Source organism: Lonchura striata, chromosome 2 (assembly GCF_046129695.1).
Source record: "Lonchura striata isolate bLonStr1 chromosome 2, bLonStr1.mat, whole genome shotgun sequence".
Taxonomy (NCBI): domain Eukaryota; kingdom Metazoa; phylum Chordata; class Aves; order Passeriformes; family Estrildidae; genus Lonchura; species Lonchura striata.
In genome coordinates, this window is record NC_134604.1 from 70,456,280 (window position 1) to 70,474,164 (window position 17,885).

At 36.7% G+C, this 17,885-nt stretch overlaps 1 protein-coding gene across 1 annotated transcript in view; it reads left to right on the forward strand.

Moving 5' to 3' along the window:
- The window catches only part of MIPEP (mitochondrial intermediate peptidase), a 65,050-nt gene that overhangs the window by 18,714 nt on the left and 28,451 nt on the right, over positions 1-17,885 (forward strand). Inside the window, exons 11-14 of the mRNA XM_021530635.3 lie at positions 8,002-8,155; positions 9,080-9,157; positions 10,140-10,344; positions 13,117-13,226. Of these exons, the coding sequence (XP_021386310.2) occupies positions 8,002-8,155; positions 9,080-9,157; positions 10,140-10,344; positions 13,117-13,226 (547 nt within the window). The remainder of the gene's footprint in view (positions 1-8,001; positions 8,156-9,079; positions 9,158-10,139; positions 10,345-13,116; positions 13,227-17,885) is intronic.

Here is a 17,885-nt window from a genome sequence, read left to right on the forward strand (position 1 = left end):
GACCTCTTTGAGCCTTGATTTTTTATCTTTCTTAAGTCAAAGCAGCTTAACTGAAAGTTTGGCACAGAAGAAAATACTCTTTTCCACCGTAGAGGAGTTCATGTATATATTTGTTGATGCTGTTACTGATTTGTGCAGGGCGAATGTGTGTTGGTGTCCACTTCTTTTTACATAAATGTTATATTTCCTACATCAAAACTAAATGCAACCTTTAAAATGAAATTATTAATATCTAGGCACATACAAAATCCTTGATTTCAGGAAGTCTTCTTTTAGATTAATCATTGTATTTTCTGATGGGTGTGTGTATGTCTGTAATGGATAGCAGTTTTGATATTTCCTTTTCCTGTTCTTCCAGAATTACATTCAAATCCTTTAAGTTTCACATAATGGCTTAAAAAAATTTATGTGCTCAAGTTCAAGGGTAGTTGGGAAAACCTTTTTATAGCAGTGCAAATTGAAAATACCAAAAATCAATCCATACCTGCATTTTTTTAACCGGGGATGCACTAGAGGAAATGACACATGGTAAGAAATCTTTTTGGCTGGAGTATATAGTTCTCTGCAAAGTTAACACTATCTGAGATCCTTCTATTTTGCCTGCATTTTCAAAGGCATATTCCCATAGAAAATACTGTGCTCTTCATCCTTTTGGTTTTCAACTAGACAACGTGCAGTCCAGTCAGGGAAGCCTAAGTTCCAGCAAGAAGCAAGAGCTCATAGCTGAGCTCTAGACTTGTGCTAGTTACCTCTAACTGGTACCTTATTAAGCTTGAAAGTGTCATAATACTTGTGTCCACCCTTCTTTCGTGACATGGGTATCCTAAGGCCCAGAACTCACATTTTAAGTAAAAGAGTATCCAGACAGGGTGTTTGATTCTTGCCCTGGCTTGCTTAGCTGCCCTGAATCCATTTTCTTCCTTAGGAAATGCTGTAACTGTGTTTGCCAGCTTTGGAGACAGCAGTACAGTGTTTTTCTGGTGATCTTACTCTGCCATGTGCAGAAGAGTCTGTCTGCTCTTCTGAGGCTGCAAATTACAGCATACAAGAAAACCTGTCTTCCAGCTCTCTCATTTAGTTATTGTCACTAAATGTTGTCTGTCTCCAGAACATTAACCTTTCTTCCTAGTAGCAGTAACCCTTAGCAGAACCCTTACTGGTAGCAGAGTGCCTGTTGCTGTAGTTCAGTGTGGGTCATAATTTCCTTTCTGATTTCTTTTCCCAAAAATATTTGAGTACACTTCCTGTTGGAGATAAACTCCTAAGTTGTCTGAATAAATGTGGAGGCCACTTAACAAAGAGTGTGCTCATAATGAAGCAGCTGCTTCTTGCAGTTTTATTTTAATATTTTACTATTTGTTTTAAATAGAAGGCACAAAGCTGTACAATTATTCAAGCTCACAATTGATAAAGCTTGAAAATTGTGCATAAAGTGATTCTTAGAATGGTTATTGCTTTAACATGTAGTATAATAAAAATAATTATATGTGCAGTAGGGTCATCAACATTTTTTAAAATGTAGATTTTGAAGATAGCTTGTTCTGGCTAGTGAGCATTTCAAGGGCAGGCTAAACTAAATCATTTTGGAAATTCTGCTCCTTTTTTATGTAGAATCACTCAGTATCAGTTAATTCATTGACTGAAGTTATACTTTCATTCTGTTGATTGAAAAATAATGTGCAGTGGAATCCCAGAATGACAAAATTGTCAGGGTTGAGAGAGACCTCTGGAGATAATCTAGTCCAACCCCTTGCCAAGGCAGGAATGCCTTGGTTTTGATAGGGTTTTGTTGGGAGGCTTTAGTCTGCATTTACAAATACACTTGGTTTCTTGTTTAAAAAAAGGGATCAAAGAAGCACCATACACCTGGGATAGAAGATGGGGAATTTTGAATTTTCCCTTTAGCTTCAGGAGATATTAATTTTACAGTCTTGGATCAACCCTCAAAACGGCTCTGCATCCTACACATACAAGTTTTGTCTTTGTTACTGCGCAATTTAAAATGCTAAAGGAGTGTATTGAGAGAAGTCTTAATCTTAAAGCTTTATGTAGTCTTTTACAAAATTTGGCCCAGGTCAGAGTGTGCTTTGAAGATATAACCTGAGACCCTTTAACAACATGAGAATTTTCTTTGAAAGGACTGAGGGAAGAGAAGTTTTGTTTGCTGTCACAATCACAGTCCCCATTGCTGCCAAAAGTTGAGCTACCATGTTTTTACATTGGTATGAATTTGAATGCCAAAATACTGTGCCTGGGAAATGTGTTCCTGTAGTCCCACTAACATCATGAAGCTGTCAGTAACTGAGATTGGGTAATCATTTGCTAGCTAACAGATGCTTTTTTTCTTGTCATCTGGAAACAATGAAGTTGCTAATGACTGCTACCATTTGAGTGTCTGAAATCAACCAAGAATCTTCAACAAGGGAGCATCTACTTTGTAAACTCTTCCAAATACTTTTCTACCTCCACCCATATGTCAGATTTAAGTTTTAGAGATGTAGTAGAGATTTCAGCATTTCCTGTTCTATTCATTGAGTATTTTTATTTTTGGGGAAGGTTCAAATCTTTCCATTTGTTCCCTTTTCCCCATTGTCATCTAATGTTACCTAGTGTTACACCTTTTATTTTTCAGTGAGTAGCATTCAGCCTTGAAGGTGGGGGCTCAGAAAATAGTCAGTCATATGCTTGCTCTTGCCACTGAAAGGCAAGATCATTTATCAGTAATAATTCCAGGAACTGAGGTTTTAGTTATAGAACATCAGTTTCAGATATCTGAGGTTTTGGCATATTGCTGTTCCTAAGTAAGCCCAAAGAGAAAGTTTTCCTGGAATCAGTGCAAGTTTGGGGTTAGGTTTTCTTCACTTAGGTTGTACTTAATTTGTGAAGATAAAGTTCATGTATGGAGGTAGGACCAAATTCAAAACTTGGGAATTGAATCAGTCTTTTGGTGTCTGGAATGATTCCTGCTTAGCGGTATAGACTGGTATTTAGGCAAAGATTTTTGAAGATGTATTACACACTTTTTGGAGGAATAGCTTTTTTGTTTCACTACCCAGTACTCACTTTGAAGTATTTTGGTTATTATAATCTGATTGTAATAATTGCACTATATTATGGGTTTTAACCCCTTTTTGCATAACTCCTAGGACATTGGCTAGCAAACAGTGGATGCCAGATAACTCAAAGTATAATAATCTCTGCTGATTGCTGCCAGGTGTGTCCAGAAGTAAGTTAAGTATTGAGTCTGGGGCATACAACACTAGTGGTATTTGAGGGTTTTTCAAAATCTTCAGCTTTGATTTTTTTTTTTTTTTCATGCTGGTGTAATAGGCAAGGCAGAAATGGACAATTGAGATCAGAAGTAGAAACATTTTCATTTTGACATTCTGTATAAAAAAATGCTGTTTTTCAAAACTTTTTTCAATTTTCCATTGGCAAGAAGAACATTAACACACATCTTTCATTAAATGTGGGAGAGATTTGATCCTGGCAATGTTCTACCAGAAGGGATTGACATTAACTTTGTGTAGTTTCTATTAAAGTGATTGTTTAGTCAGGACCTCATTGTACTCAAAATGTCAAGATTGTGACATCTTCAAACATTAGCCAGAGTAGAGGGCTATTTCCTCTGGGGAGTCTGCCTTGAGGTATAATAGTCTGGTACTGCTATTTTTCTGGGGGCTTGGATAAGTATCATGCTTTTTTCAAAGGACAAAACTATTTCAGACTGACTTCCTATAACCACCTTACCCCCTCTCCTCATTTTGGACAGTGACAGTATATTACAAAGTATTTATCAGAAAGCCTTCTTCCCATACTTTTCATCCTGGGGTGGGGTCATGGGGACATTGTGCATGTTAAAGGAGTGCTGAGAATGAGAAGTAGGCATTAATCTTCTCCCTGCAATATATTAGTGCCAGCTGATCTACCCATGAAGAAATATTATTGCTTTGTCCCTCTAGTACATATCTGTGTATTTTACTGAAATGAAATGAAACTTAGTTTCAGAGGTTGTTTTTTTCCACCCCTCGAACAAACACATTTATCCAGTATTTCAGCTGGATGTGGTAATCCTTTGTGATTAGTATGAAACATTGCCTTCCTCTGATAAAGCTGGAATCTATCTCATGCTGCAGCTGTGTGGTCTTAGTCCTAGGTTCCATATGACATCTTCACAAAATAATTGGAGTTGGAAATTTTCTCTGGCGGTCATCTGTTCCAGCCCCCTGCTAAAGTAGAGTCTCCTAGAGCTCAGTGTCCACGATCATGTCCAGGCAGCTTTTCAGTGTCTCCAAGTTGCAAGACTTCGTAGCCTCTAAGGATAACCTGTGCCACTGCTTGCTAATCCTCACTGGTAAAACATGTTTGCTTATGTTAAGATGCAACATCTCATGTTTCATTTTGTGCCCATTGCCTCTGGTCCTGTCACTGGGCAGCACTGAGAAGAGCCTGTCTCTGTTGTCTTTGCATGCTCGCTTCAGGAATTTGTACTCCTTATTAAGATCCTTCTGAGCTTTCTCTTTCCCAGGCCGAACAATGTGGCTGTGTCTCTTTTCCTGATGAGCTGAGCACTGGGCACAGCACTTCAACACTGGACACAGTGCTGAGTAGAGTGGAAGGGTCACCTCCCCAAGCCTGCTGGCCATGCTCTTCCTATTGCACTCAGGTTGCCAGTCACCTTCTTTGTGGCAAGGGTTCCTTGCTGGCTCATGTTTAACTTGTCTACCAGGACCCCCAGGTCCCTGTCTGCACAACTCCTTTCTTGCTGGGTCTGGGTGTTCCCCAGCACATACTGGTGCCTGGGGTTGTTCTCCCCAGCTGCAGTGGAGAACTTTTTGAACTTCTTGAAGTTTCTGTCAGCTCATTTATCCTGTGAGCATGTAAACGTCCCGCTGGATGGAAGAAAGACCCTCTGACATATCAGCCATTCCTCCCAGTTTGGATGATAATTCAGTGTTATCTGCCAATGACTAGACAGGACAGGACTGGACCTAGTACTGACCCCTGGAGCACATTGCTAGTCCTTGGCCTCCAAGCAGCCATTGTGGCACTGATCACCCTCTGGGCCCTGCCATTCAGCCAGTTTTCTGTCTGCTCTTCCAGCCCATACATTGACAGCTTCTCTGTGATGGCTTTATGGGCTCACTCAAGTCCAAGGAGGTGATATGCACTGCTCTCCCCTTTTCTGCCAGGCCAGTTATTTCGTCATATTGGGTTATCAAGTTATTTAAGCATGGCTTGCCTTTGCTGACTCTATACTGACTGCACCTGGTGACTTTCTTGTCTTTCATATACTTGGAAAGGGTTTACAGGGTTAGCTGATCCGTCAACAAAAAAATTATGCTCTTAATTTTGAGCAGTCTCTACACCTTTTGATTTTTCTTATTTCTTGTGAAAAAGTTATCTAATTTCATGAAGTGTTTTCAAGGGGCTGTTCTTTAATTTCTTAGTATTTTACTGTTGGGAGTAACATGTTTTAATTTCCTTCAGCTGTGAAAATCTGATGTTTTGTTATGAATGTGAGCTGTTGGTAGTGTTAAATTTTGATTTGCTGAAGTGTGTGTTTGTAGTACTCTGTCATATGTTTCTTTCTTGAAATACTTTGTATGCTTGTCTCTCTTCTCTCACTGGGCAGGGAGGAAATAGCACAGGAATCCTGGATGATACTGGATTTCTGAGGGGTAGGAGGGTGTGCAGGCTTTGCAAATACGCATAGATTTGGCAGGACTGATTGAAATGCACTTGGCAAAAAAGCCCTGCAAAGAGCCCTTGTGCAGTGAAGCCACTTGAGCTTGTCCGTGGTGTGTATTGAGACAGTTCTTTTGTAGATATTAGTTAAAGAAGCAATTCTTTGAATTACAAATGGAAAACTCAGCTTACTATTCATAGTGGCATGTAGGATGATAGTACAAAATTTTAAAGTGATATGACAAAAACCAGTTCTAAACTATTGTGGAGGTTGTTATGATTTGCTCTCAAAGAAGGATTGTTTTAACAGCTCTTGTAGTCTGTATGGAGGGAGAGCTTCAGAGGAGAATCAGGAGGTCTGAAGCACTTGGTGTTGTGTTCCAGTTTTCATGGTAACAGTCTGGCCAGAACACAATCACTGGACAATTTAATGAAAGTGTGGAGACATCTGAGACTTACCTGCTAAAGCTTTGCAAAAAGAGCCACTGTTGAAAGTATTGCAATTCTTAGGAATTACTGAGTTAAAAATTCTTAGGATATTCAACACAGACCCTTTATGTCAAAGTGGACAGGGGAGCTCTGTGTGTCAATCAGTGTCCTTTGTATCTGAATTTCTGTGGCTTATATGAAAATTACCTCATCTTTTCTGCTTTCTTTAAGAGACTTGCTTTCAGTCTTTTTATCTAACTTGATCTAAAGCGATTTATATCATGCTTATTTCCTTGGGTGTAACGACTTTTTGAGTAAGAAGGAATATGTGTACATGGAAGCATGCATTGTATGAATTTAAGTGTGAAATTCTTGAAAAATTGTGTCAGTGTGGTAGAGGCAAAATCTGCTTTATTTTCTATGTTCTAGTATAGTTTAAAATAGAATGGAATACACTGACTTTCTTGCATTTGTGGTGTGAAAATAAGCAAAGTCTTGTACCTGACCATATTGTGGCTTAGAGGAGTAACCACACCCTGCTGTGTCTCACAGCTCAGTGATGCTCATCAGTGAATTGGAGCTGCAGTTGTCAGCAGCACTTTGGCAAATGAAGTATCCCTAGGGGGCTTCTTTTTCAGGTCTTCTCTGGGGGAGTGGGAAGGAAGGAAGGGTAGATATGTAGGTAGGGACTAGCTGGTTCTGTTCACAGCTGGTCTGTGACTAAGCCTTTTGATCCCAGGTCTTAAAATAGCATGGTTCTCATCTTTGGTGTCAAGCTATAGTAGTCTAGCTGATGCATGTTTAAATTTCAGTGACTGAGATTGTCTAGACTTAAACAGTCTTTGCTCTCAGACACTAGAAAATGGTATAAAATAACACTTGGGCTTTGTATGTGAAATGAGGCAAGAGTATTTTTTGCCATTTGGGGTGCACACATAACTATAAGCAGATTCCATTTCTGATTTTACTATTGCCTCAAAAGAGTTGTGTGGTGCTAATCAGCTTCTGAAAGGTGTAATTTTGCAAAGCATTTATTTGCTTGATACACTTGTAGTGTGTTTACTTTTTAGAGTCAGTCTCAGGGAGTGTAAACCCTTCTACAGACTGCATACATCACTGAACTACTTTTTGAATTTTTTGTTCATTCTGTTTATGTGCATGCATGCAGATGTATGGTTTCTTCCTCTCTATGAGTGTCTTCTGTACTACAGCATCTTGGACATTATTGGTTGAGGTTAGGCTCAAGAAGCTATGTTGGCCATATTTGAAATCCGTGTCGCATACTGAAATTTCCAGGTGGCTTGCAGCTGTAAGATATTTTCTGCATGGTTCAAGAGAGTCCCCAGAGCTTGAGGTGTAATTTTTGTGTGGGAGGTGATTGTGTGTACTTGGTGTTTCTGTTGCTGCAGTGAAAGGCAAGATTGCAGAGTCAGCAGTGCTTACCAGTGGGTTTCCTGCCCTGGCTGGGGATTTGGCTTACACCACAGCCAAAGCCATCTTGTTTTTCTGATCAGTCACACAATGCAGCCTTGGCATGGGAAAGGCACTTGAGTGCCAGCAGCCTCTTGAGTATCAAAAGCCACTGCTTGGCCACCCATCATGTTGCTGTGGTCTGTTTAGGCTACATGTTGACCATATTTCTAAAAATCATAGTCAACATCTGTTGAATTTGGTATCCAGATTTGAATGTAAGAAAAATTGAGGTACTGCAAAGCATTGTGTCTGTAACTTGGTTTCACTATTTGAAAAATAAAGCCAGATATGCTCACTGAGGGTCTTTGGGCTGAGCTGGTATATTTTGTGGCATTCTGTAGCTTGAAGGTGAGTACTGTAGTTTATGTAGCTCTGCTGACTGACTGGTTTGGGATTCTTGTATTCCCTTAGGTACAACATTGATCCTGGCTTGTACTGTCCATTTTTCTCTCTTGGGGCGTGCATGGAAGGTTTGAACTCTTTGTTCAGTCAGCTCCTAGGGATCTCTCTCTATGCTGAACAGACAAAGAGAGGAGAGATATGGTCTGAAGATGTTCGAAAGTTGGTAAGTATTCTTGTTCCCAGCCTCTGAAACCAAAGGGAAGATAAACAAGATAGTGTGTTCCTGTGAGCTATGAATCAAACTTTAAAAGAAAATAACTTGGATACCTATCAAAAACATGAACTAGTTGTCTAATTTTAGTTGAAGTTAGACCTCAATAGCATTATCATCTCTTTAAGTGCCTTTTGGATGTTTGGTATTTTATATCCTTAATAAGAGCTCTGTGTCAAGGATGCCTGAATCAAAACCAGTTTCTGTTTGGAGATTATTGTTGCATCTTTCTGAATGGGCCCTGTTAATTTTAGTTTCAATTTGTAGATAACCATAGATGACTAGAATGCTGGAGATGTGTGTCCTAGCTGTCATGTGTCTTTACCTCTTTTTTTTTTACTCTTTAAGTCATCTTTGCTTTGAGATTGATTTTTACTTTAATTTTTCTGCCCTCTTTTTAGGGGAGGGTGGAAATTAAAACTTGGGCAGTAACTTACTCATCAGGTTACCAAGTTCCTATTTATTCATTGCCACGTTTTCTGCACTGCTCTTATATCCTCAGCCTCCAGCAAGAGATGCTGTTCTTTATGTACTGTGGGTCAATTTATAATTACTTCTTACTCTTTCTTTTATTTCCTTGGTAAATCAGCTTCTATTTGTCATTTGTGGGCTTTTTTAACACAGAAAGTACTTTTAATACTAATCTGTGACTGGCTAGTTTTGAGTGAAATGCAGAAATGTCTGTAGTTTGAGATACAAGATATGAATTTTGTCCATGTATTTATTTTCAATTAAAATTAAGAACAGATTTTATATTAATTATTCCCAGTTTGTTTGTTATTTCTTCATTATAAGTCTTGGGATTTGAATATTAGGTCTTCAGTTTGCATGTTATCAGTGCTTTCACTATGGAAATGATATTCTTTTTTTCTTCAGGCAGTTGTTCATGAAACTGAAGGTTTGCTAGGGTACATCTATTGTGACTTCTTCCAGCGACCTGATAAACCACATCAGGTAACATTTATGATCTGACTTCAGCTTGGGTTTTATATAAGTAATGACTATAGCATTAATGCTATTTGTGTTCAATATAAATTCAGTAAAACTTGCCTCATTTTAAAATAAATTTAAACAGGGAATGTGTGTAACTTCATGTGTGGATTCAGGTAAAATATTTTTTAGTGCAAGCTTTTATTAAAAAAAAACACCCCATAGGCTGAATTCAGACTCTTTGTGGTACAGAATAACAGGTGTTATGAAGTGTTTAGAGAACTCTGTTTAGAGAAATGGTTGATATTTAAACATTTGTTTTCTGGCCTACTATTTACAAGTAGAAACAATCTCACATTTATACTTTCTAATCTTTACACTCAACTAATTTTTATTCTAAATTCTCTTTAAAAATGTAGACATTTCTAAGTGGTGTGGCTCAGTCACTACCTAGTGCCACTATATTTGTAATAGGATGCAGTACAGTAGACACTTCACTCAGCAGAAGCATCTGCATATTACCACCTTTCATGAGGTGATGTATGGACAATCTTTAAATCTACATTAGTTCAATATGTAACTCTGTTTTGCTAGTATTTCACAATATACTAGTAGTTCTGTGTAGTATATTTGAGAAAGAAGTTGCTGCTGAAGGTGGAGGAGAGACTTTAATCTGTACATTATGGATTTGACACATTAGTAAATTCTTGTCACTGGTGATACTTGTTAGAAAGTTTGAATGGTGTTGATAATTCTAAAACATAAATAATTTTATTTTCTAAAAGCAACACAGCCTTTCCTTTATGGAATAAAGTAATTACTTTATGAATTTGAAGTCTATAGTAAGGATGGAGAAACAGTGTTGTCAAATGGCAGCACTGAATTCTACTCATCTAACTGATGATATGTTCAGATTTGATTTAACAGTTTAGTTTAATTTAATCATTATTTTAGTATCATTGATACAATGACATTGGCTGTCCATGTTTGCTTTTACCTTGAAAAGGACTGTCACTTTACAGTTCGAGGAGGCAGGCTAAAGGAAAATGGAGAGTACCAGCTACCTGTAGTTGTTCTTATGCTGAGCCTTCCCAATTCAGCAAGGGGTGCACCAACACTACTAAGTCCTGGCATGATGGAGAATCTCTTCCATGAAATGGGACATGCTATGCATTCTATGCTGGGAAGAACTCGGTACCAGCATGTCACTGGTAAGAAAGTTATAGTAATAAAGTGATTTTTTTGTTTTAGTCAAATGTTTAATTTCCAGAAGAAAGGAGTAGATTAAAAAAACAATTAAAAATGGACAGAACAAAACAAAAGAATAAAAGGAGTATGAATCAAAAATGGTTGTCATGTTAATAGTTCTATACTGTTGATGATTTAACAATACATTATCAGATCTGCATATATTATGTAGAACTCAACCAAACAACACTTGAATATTCTTTTTCTAATAAGAATTAGGTGTTTGTATCTCTTCTTTATGTACTGTTGATTTTTATTCTGTTGGTGGTATCCACTCTTTCAAGTTTGTCTTATGTGGAGTTTATAATCATTGGAATAGTTGGAGGTTGGGAAATAGGTTGTACCTACTGTAAAACCACATGGAATCCTGGGTTGGAAATTACTTAGGAAAATGAACAAAGGAAAATTAGTGAATTAGGTCTTTCAGAGAGTAGTGAGGGTATTGGCTGGCAGATCTCTGGCTTCTATTACCTTCTGCAGCTGTGCCAAAGAGGTCAAAGACCCATGTTGGCTAAGGCTGCTTGGTATGCTACTTTTTTAACCTGTGGACAGCTTGGTACATTCTTTTCCATAATAATGTGCTGGAACTCTCAAGTGCAGTAGACATTTACGTATTAAAAAAAAACAAACTATGAAACAGGTGAAATTATGAATCCCTTGTCTGAAAAATTATTTTTTAATATATTTTACCATTTTTATGCTAATGATACAAAGGGGTGTTAATGTTAAGTTAATGTTTTATCAGTAGATACCTTTGCACCCAGTAGCAAAATACTCTTTTTTTTAAGTTGTCCATTTAAAGTTAATGTTGGCTGAACTATTTTATAAGTCTGTCATTACTGGACATAGTTAAAACAGATGAACACTGCATAATTCCTTCAGTATAAGTTCTGTATAGTCTTTGGGACAGCTAAGGGCTCTTTCCTACTCCTTCCACTCATATAGCCTTGCTCATCTTGAGCTACAGAAATACTTATATGCCCAAAATAGCTGCTTTGGTGTGAATTCTCCTCTTGTGCTGAATCATGTGTTTCTGCATGTCAGACTCTTGAAGGGGCAGGAAGTGGCTAATTGTGAGGCTCAGATTTTCCAGGAGTCCCTGTGTATGGTTTCTGTGTTGCCTTAGCTCCAGGCAGTCCTGCATCCCAGGGGATTTCACTCCAGATCTAGTATTGCAAAAGCAGCATTGGAGGTTGGAGGTCAGTGGTGTTGTTTCTGCAGAGAATCCTTTTTTAATGGATTTGGAATGTGTAAAAATCAAAGGGCTTGTCCCAGGGATGTCTGTTAGGGGCTGTCTGCTCACATGGAACATGAGGGTGGTGAAGTATCGAAACAGGCTATTGTAAGCACAAAAAAATTTGACATTCTAGTTGAGATGAGCTGAGTAATTTGGCATCTTTCCTGCTCTCTCTTGCCTTACTTTTCTTTAATTCAGAACTACACAGTACAGATCATGCATTTTCAGAATACAAGGAGAATTTTTGCTACCAAACGGATTTTTCAGCAGTGGTGGACAAAAAAACCACAGTTTTATGTATCAATGCAGAAGTCCATATAGCTAATGTGTCTGTGAAAAGGTTCAGGGTGATTTGAAATTACATCAGAGCTATATCTAACAGCAGTAAGTATTAGAATGGTAAAGGTACTGGTGAAAGTGTTTGGGCATGTTCATTTTGCATGTCTAGTCTGAAGGTGAATTCAAACTGCAGCAGGTACAGAGAACTAGAATGCATAGTTTCTTAGACTTTATCTTGCCTTTGGATAATGATGGCTCAGAGAGAATACAGTTTCTCTTAATTTAGTAGGTAAAAACTAGTATGATAAATGCTATTTATAAAGAGCAGTATCAGTCTGAATCACTGAATGTAAACAGATTATAAGTTAAGATTAAAAATTAGAGAACATTTGTAGAGGTCAAAGGAGTGATTTTAAAAACCAATCTTCAAATAAAAGTAAAAGCAGACTGGGATTTAAGACTGATTCTGAATGTTGACATTGTCTCTGGCTGACAGGGATAGATGTGTTGACCCAGTGGGTCCACTGTGAAAGCAACAACTTTTCATTGTTAACATTATAGAAATTAGAAATTCAGCTTTGATTTGGCAATGTGTTATGCTTTTTAATAACTTCCATTGGGTAAGCTGCTGATAAAGATTAGAGTAAATAAGGTTTTTGGGAAAGTGCTTTTTGAAAATAGTAACAGCTGAGGTATTACCTCATTGCACTTACATAGAACTTGTCTTGAATCTGCAAGCGTGTTCCTTGAATGAATGACTTGGTATCATAAAACAAGGTTAATATAAAGCATAAGTAAGCTCAGCAAACAGATGGAAGCTAAAACTTGTAACTGTGAATGGGATTAAGGCAGAGTATTATTTACATTGTAGTTTAATTTAAGTTTAGGACACTTAAAGATTTGGTGTTTCATGTAGGGCCAGTTTGGCTACAGTCTGGTTTAGTTTAAAAAGGGTGTGATCCAGAGCTTTATAAGGTGCCTCACCCAGCTGTTCAAATATTTTGTTTTACTTTGTGATTTATAGTAAAATGTGTAGGATTATAATGAAGCTTTTCTGGCAGTATGTACAATAATGGAAATAAAATATTGACTTAATAAATAAAAGAACATTAAAGTTCACCAAAAGTCCAAACTAAAAGTTGCAAAACCTTTTGGGAAGAGTTAACTATTTGTTAGTGAAAATAGCAGATGCTAATGTGTACAATTATTCTACCTCTAGGAACCAGATGTGCTACTGATTTTGCTGAAGTTCCCTCAATTCTGATGGAGTACTTTGCAAATGACTATCGAGTGGTTAACCAGTTTGCAAGGCATTATAAAACAGGACAGGTAGGGAAAAATGTAAAATTTTGAAAATAGGAGTAAATGTATGTAGGAAAAGAATCATCTTTATATGTGTTATTAATGGATAATGTTTAAAGTAGAAATAAGCAATGGATAAAGTTATTTTAGTATTACAATTTCAGTTATTAAAAAATAATGTTAATACTGTCATTGCAAAAAAAGATAAATGTGATCTGTGGAAGAATACTAGATTCTTACAGCCTAGGTTCCAATTGCATATTTAAAACTTCCAGCCTTGTTTTTTCCTACAAGGTATAGTAGGTGAACAACTTCTGTGTGCATCAAGTTGATTGGAATTATTTAATATAATGACAGGTAAGTTACAACAAAAATAGCATTTGCTATTGAACTCTCTTAAGTCTGTCTTAAAATAAAGCTCAGGTAGCCAATCATGGATGTGAATGGAAATGATCTGCAGTGGTTCAAAATTTCCATTTTTAGCACAGTGTAGGGCAGTGAGTGAAATATTTTGTGATGAAAAACATACTGCTCTATTTAGGATTATATTGGTATTAGGTTCTGTCAGTCATGAATTTTTGCATTAAAACTCTGGTGCCGTTTGTACATAAAGTTATTCTTTATCAGTCCATTGCAGGATCTGCTTTCTGTGGGGTGTTTGGAAAGCAGTGCTTTTTGTAGCCAGGTGACTTTTAGTAGTCACTTTAAGAATGGTAATAGAAAATTATTTATATTTACACAGACATTTCAAAAATTCCTCCTTAGTTGTGTAGTGTTATACTTAATTGGAGGTTTTTATCCAATACTAAGCATTCAGTGCATTTCAGTATTATGGGAGTAGAATTATGTTTGCCTCCATTGAATAGTTAGTAAAATGTTTAACTTCTATTTTAATAGATACTGTCTGAAAAATTTGCTCTGTAGTTTTTTCTTTTTTTTAATAGTTTTTATTTTTTCCCTTTTTTCTTTCTTTTTTTATCTTTTTAAAATTATATATATATTTTTTTTTTTTTTTTTTTTTTGCAAGAGAGCAATACTTTTTGCAGAATTTATTGCACTAAGAAAGGTCTCTTTGAAATCTGGGACTTAAACTCAGTTCAAGAGTGTTGATCATTTATCTGTTTGAATCCGCATACAGAAATATGACTTTCTAATGTTCTCTATAAAGTTCATGTAGTGTTTAAACAGCATGGAGTTAATCTGATTGCATATGAGTTCAGAGAATGAGCTTCACTAAAACATCTGAAAGAGATTTGTGGAGCATTATTTATGGCTTTGTATTTTCAAAATGACTTGACAAATCTAAAACATGTTTAGTTTCAGTGCAAAAGCTAAGAACCAGACACTCTGTCCCATTTGGCATTTCCATAAACTACTTCTGTTTATTGGTGATGAAATCTTCCCCTTTCAGAGAGCAATTGAGAAAGGTTTTATGTAAAAATCCAGTCTTGAAGAGGGCAGGAATGGATTATGCTGGAATATGAGAAGAGGAGCCTGAAACTGCTCTGTGGCTTTTGAGAGCGTTAGATGGCTTTCTTTTAATTGCTTTTTCAAAATTTTAGAATGCATTTTTAAGCCATTATCCAACATATATAAATCTGCTTTTGCTTATTTGGTTCATCTAAGCTGATTTTAACTCTGATATCATATTTCTGTGTTTATCATTTAAATATAAATAGATTGAAGTAATCTTTTCTGTTGTGTCTATGTTATGAAGTACTTTGACTTGAAAATCCCATCTCTCTTACATTTTCAACTTCACAAAGATCTTTTTGGGGCTTAATTTCTCTGCTTGTTCCCTGATGAATTCTTCTGTTGTGCAAATCGGAAACTTGATTTTTTATTTTTGTTTCTCCAGTTTTTGATTTATTTGGAAAAAAAAAGTCTACTTTAACCCTTTTTCAAGGGGGAAGTAAGGAAGGTGGTCAAAAAAGGTAAAACATGAAAATTGTGAAACCATTGAATCAATATGTTGTTGCTGTTCTCAATAAGAGAAGTTCCATTAATTTTCTTCTTATCGATTAAGAGAATGAGCTTTTCTATGCTAGAAGGCTGCTAGAAAGCTTTTTTCTGCACCAGCTACACCAGCTGAACTCTGCTGGATGTTGGCAGAAGGTGAACTTGCTACTGACCCAGTTTGTGTTGAAGGCAATGTAGATAATTTGACAAAGCATCCTTCTTTTGTTGTTGCTGCATCTACACTCTATTTTTTGCATGTAAACTTCAGGTGGTATGGTTTCTAATACTCCTACTGAACCTAATTGCATCAGAAAAACTTGCCAGTGTGATCTCATCTTACATTAGCCATTTCTATAAAAGTCAGTTTTAGAAGGACTAATCTTTGAGGATCTGCACTTACAATCAGTGCTTACACTTGTGGGAAGAGGAGGGGAAAGAGGTGCTTTGATTATTAAAACATGTGAACGGTTGAAAATTCTATTTCAGTAGCATTGCAGGAAAATAAATTGATGGGCAGACCTTCAAAGATGAGAGTTATTTAGATGTAGATCATGAGGTTCTGGCCCAAAATATCTTGAAGTTTATAGAAAGCTTGTCTCTGCCTTCTCCCCCTTTTGAAAGGTTGTGCTGTTGAATGTTGAGCAGTGACAAAGCTTGCAAGCTCTTCTGTCAAAAGGAGCAGTTCTTTTTAACTTAGTTGAAAAAACTGGCCAGTACAAATCTAATTGTTTCAAGAAAATAGCAAGCCCAGTTTTCCTTTCATCTGAAAGATGACTCAAACCAAAAAATCCTTGAGAAAAAATGAATAAATAGAGAGGACTGTAATAATTAGTAACTAAAGTTGGATTAGTCAGGTAAGCTCATGAAATCAAGCCATACCAAAATGAGGGCATTACAGTGCTTAAGCAGACAGTCTGGTGCATGAGTGCCATTCTGTATCACTGGGTTTTTGTTTAATTTCATTTGTAAAGTGCAGAGATATGTGGTAGGTCTGAGCTAAATAATTTTAAGCTTATGACTTTGGAGCCTTTCTTGAACAAAGGCCAGTGTTTCAGCCATTCAAATTTGAACTGAGTTAATTTTTCACAGAGATGGAATTACAAAGCCAGTATTATATTAGCATGATTACAAGAATAAGCCCACAGATAGTACAGTTGTAATGTGTTGCAATTACTACACAACGGTAAGGAGTTAAGCATGCTTTGGGACACAAGGAATTCTTTTCTTTTAGCCACCCTGAAAAACATGCTGAAAAATTCATTCCAAGATCTTAAAGTTACTTAATGGAGAAGGTTAGAATAGTGGACCTCAAAGAAAGGCATGTAGTGTTTAAATTTAAAAAATGGAGTGGTTATTCAATGACATAGTTTCAGGCAAAGCTCTATGAAGTCTTTCTTTTAGAAGGAAGATGACAGTCTCATTCTGGTTTTATCAGAGAGTTAATCTTTCAGGAGAAGTAAGAATGTTGATGCCTTTTAAAAATTCATTCAGCTGCTTATTAAGCGACTGCGTGAGATTGTAATGGAGCAAGGAGGAATAGTTTCTACTGCCTGAAACAATATGTGCTCCAGTTCAACATATCTGTGTGCATGACATTCACAGAAGCATACCTTGGAGTGGAGCTGTGATCTTTGAAGAACCCTCTGGAGTCACATTTTGCTTCCCTGAAATCTTAAGTATTAAGATGCCAAAGGTGTTTTGGGAAAAATAACAGACTTCTTTATCAATTTAAATTCTTTCCATTTAATCTAATTTTGGCAATGTTTTCTGGTGCCAAATTATGCTTGGCTTGTGAATTCTGATCATAACACAATCTTTGAGCCAGGTTATTAACACCGATAGATTTAAGAAAGACATAAATGTTTTTTCCTCTTTGCCTTTTTGTCAACATGTGTAGTCATAAGAATGACTTGTACTTTCTTAATTTTAATCTGCTCAAACAGTAGAGTTTGCCCTTCAATGCAGTCAGTAGACTGGCATTATTTGTTTGACATTCATATGGCTGCAAAAAAAGTTAACAGCAATTTATTTGACACTCTTGGTAAAATTACCTGTGTTTTACTCAGTGTCAAGAACTTCCTCTTGCCATCATTTAATATGGAAGAAATATAAAATTGAAATACCATTGTGTGGTAAGAGTTGGTTTGAGCTTACTGGTAGGAGAGCTCTTTAACACTCTTTTATGACAACTTTGTAAAATATACATGCTGTTGCTGAACTTTTGGTTGTTCAGGTCTTTAACACTGACAAATTACAGTTTAAGAATTTCTATCCAGTTTTCTCATACTTTGCTCTATTTGACATAAGATGCCCCTAGAAGAAAGTTTTGTTTAATTCCATGTTGTACTAGTTCATTAAGAAAAAAACAAAGCCTGCAAAAAGCTGCCAAAACTTGCTGATAGGTTTTGTGCTTAACAAAATCTGTTCAAAATTCTATAGGTTTCCTTGTTGAAACCATGTTACTGAAAATCCAGATGCACTTCAGTTTCGAGATGAAAGGGCATTGAAGGATGCCATACTTGTGTAAGAGAATGAGGCAGAGACATTCATAGAACAGGGAGAATAATTGTCCAATCAAAATACTTTAACCAATTGTAACTCTTTTTCTACTTTACTTTCTGCCTTATTAAATTCTCTGGTTATATACCATGCTTGACCTAACTAACTTTTGACTTGGAGAAGAGGTTGCAAGCCTTAGCAAGTACTCCATAAAGCAGCTGTACAAGC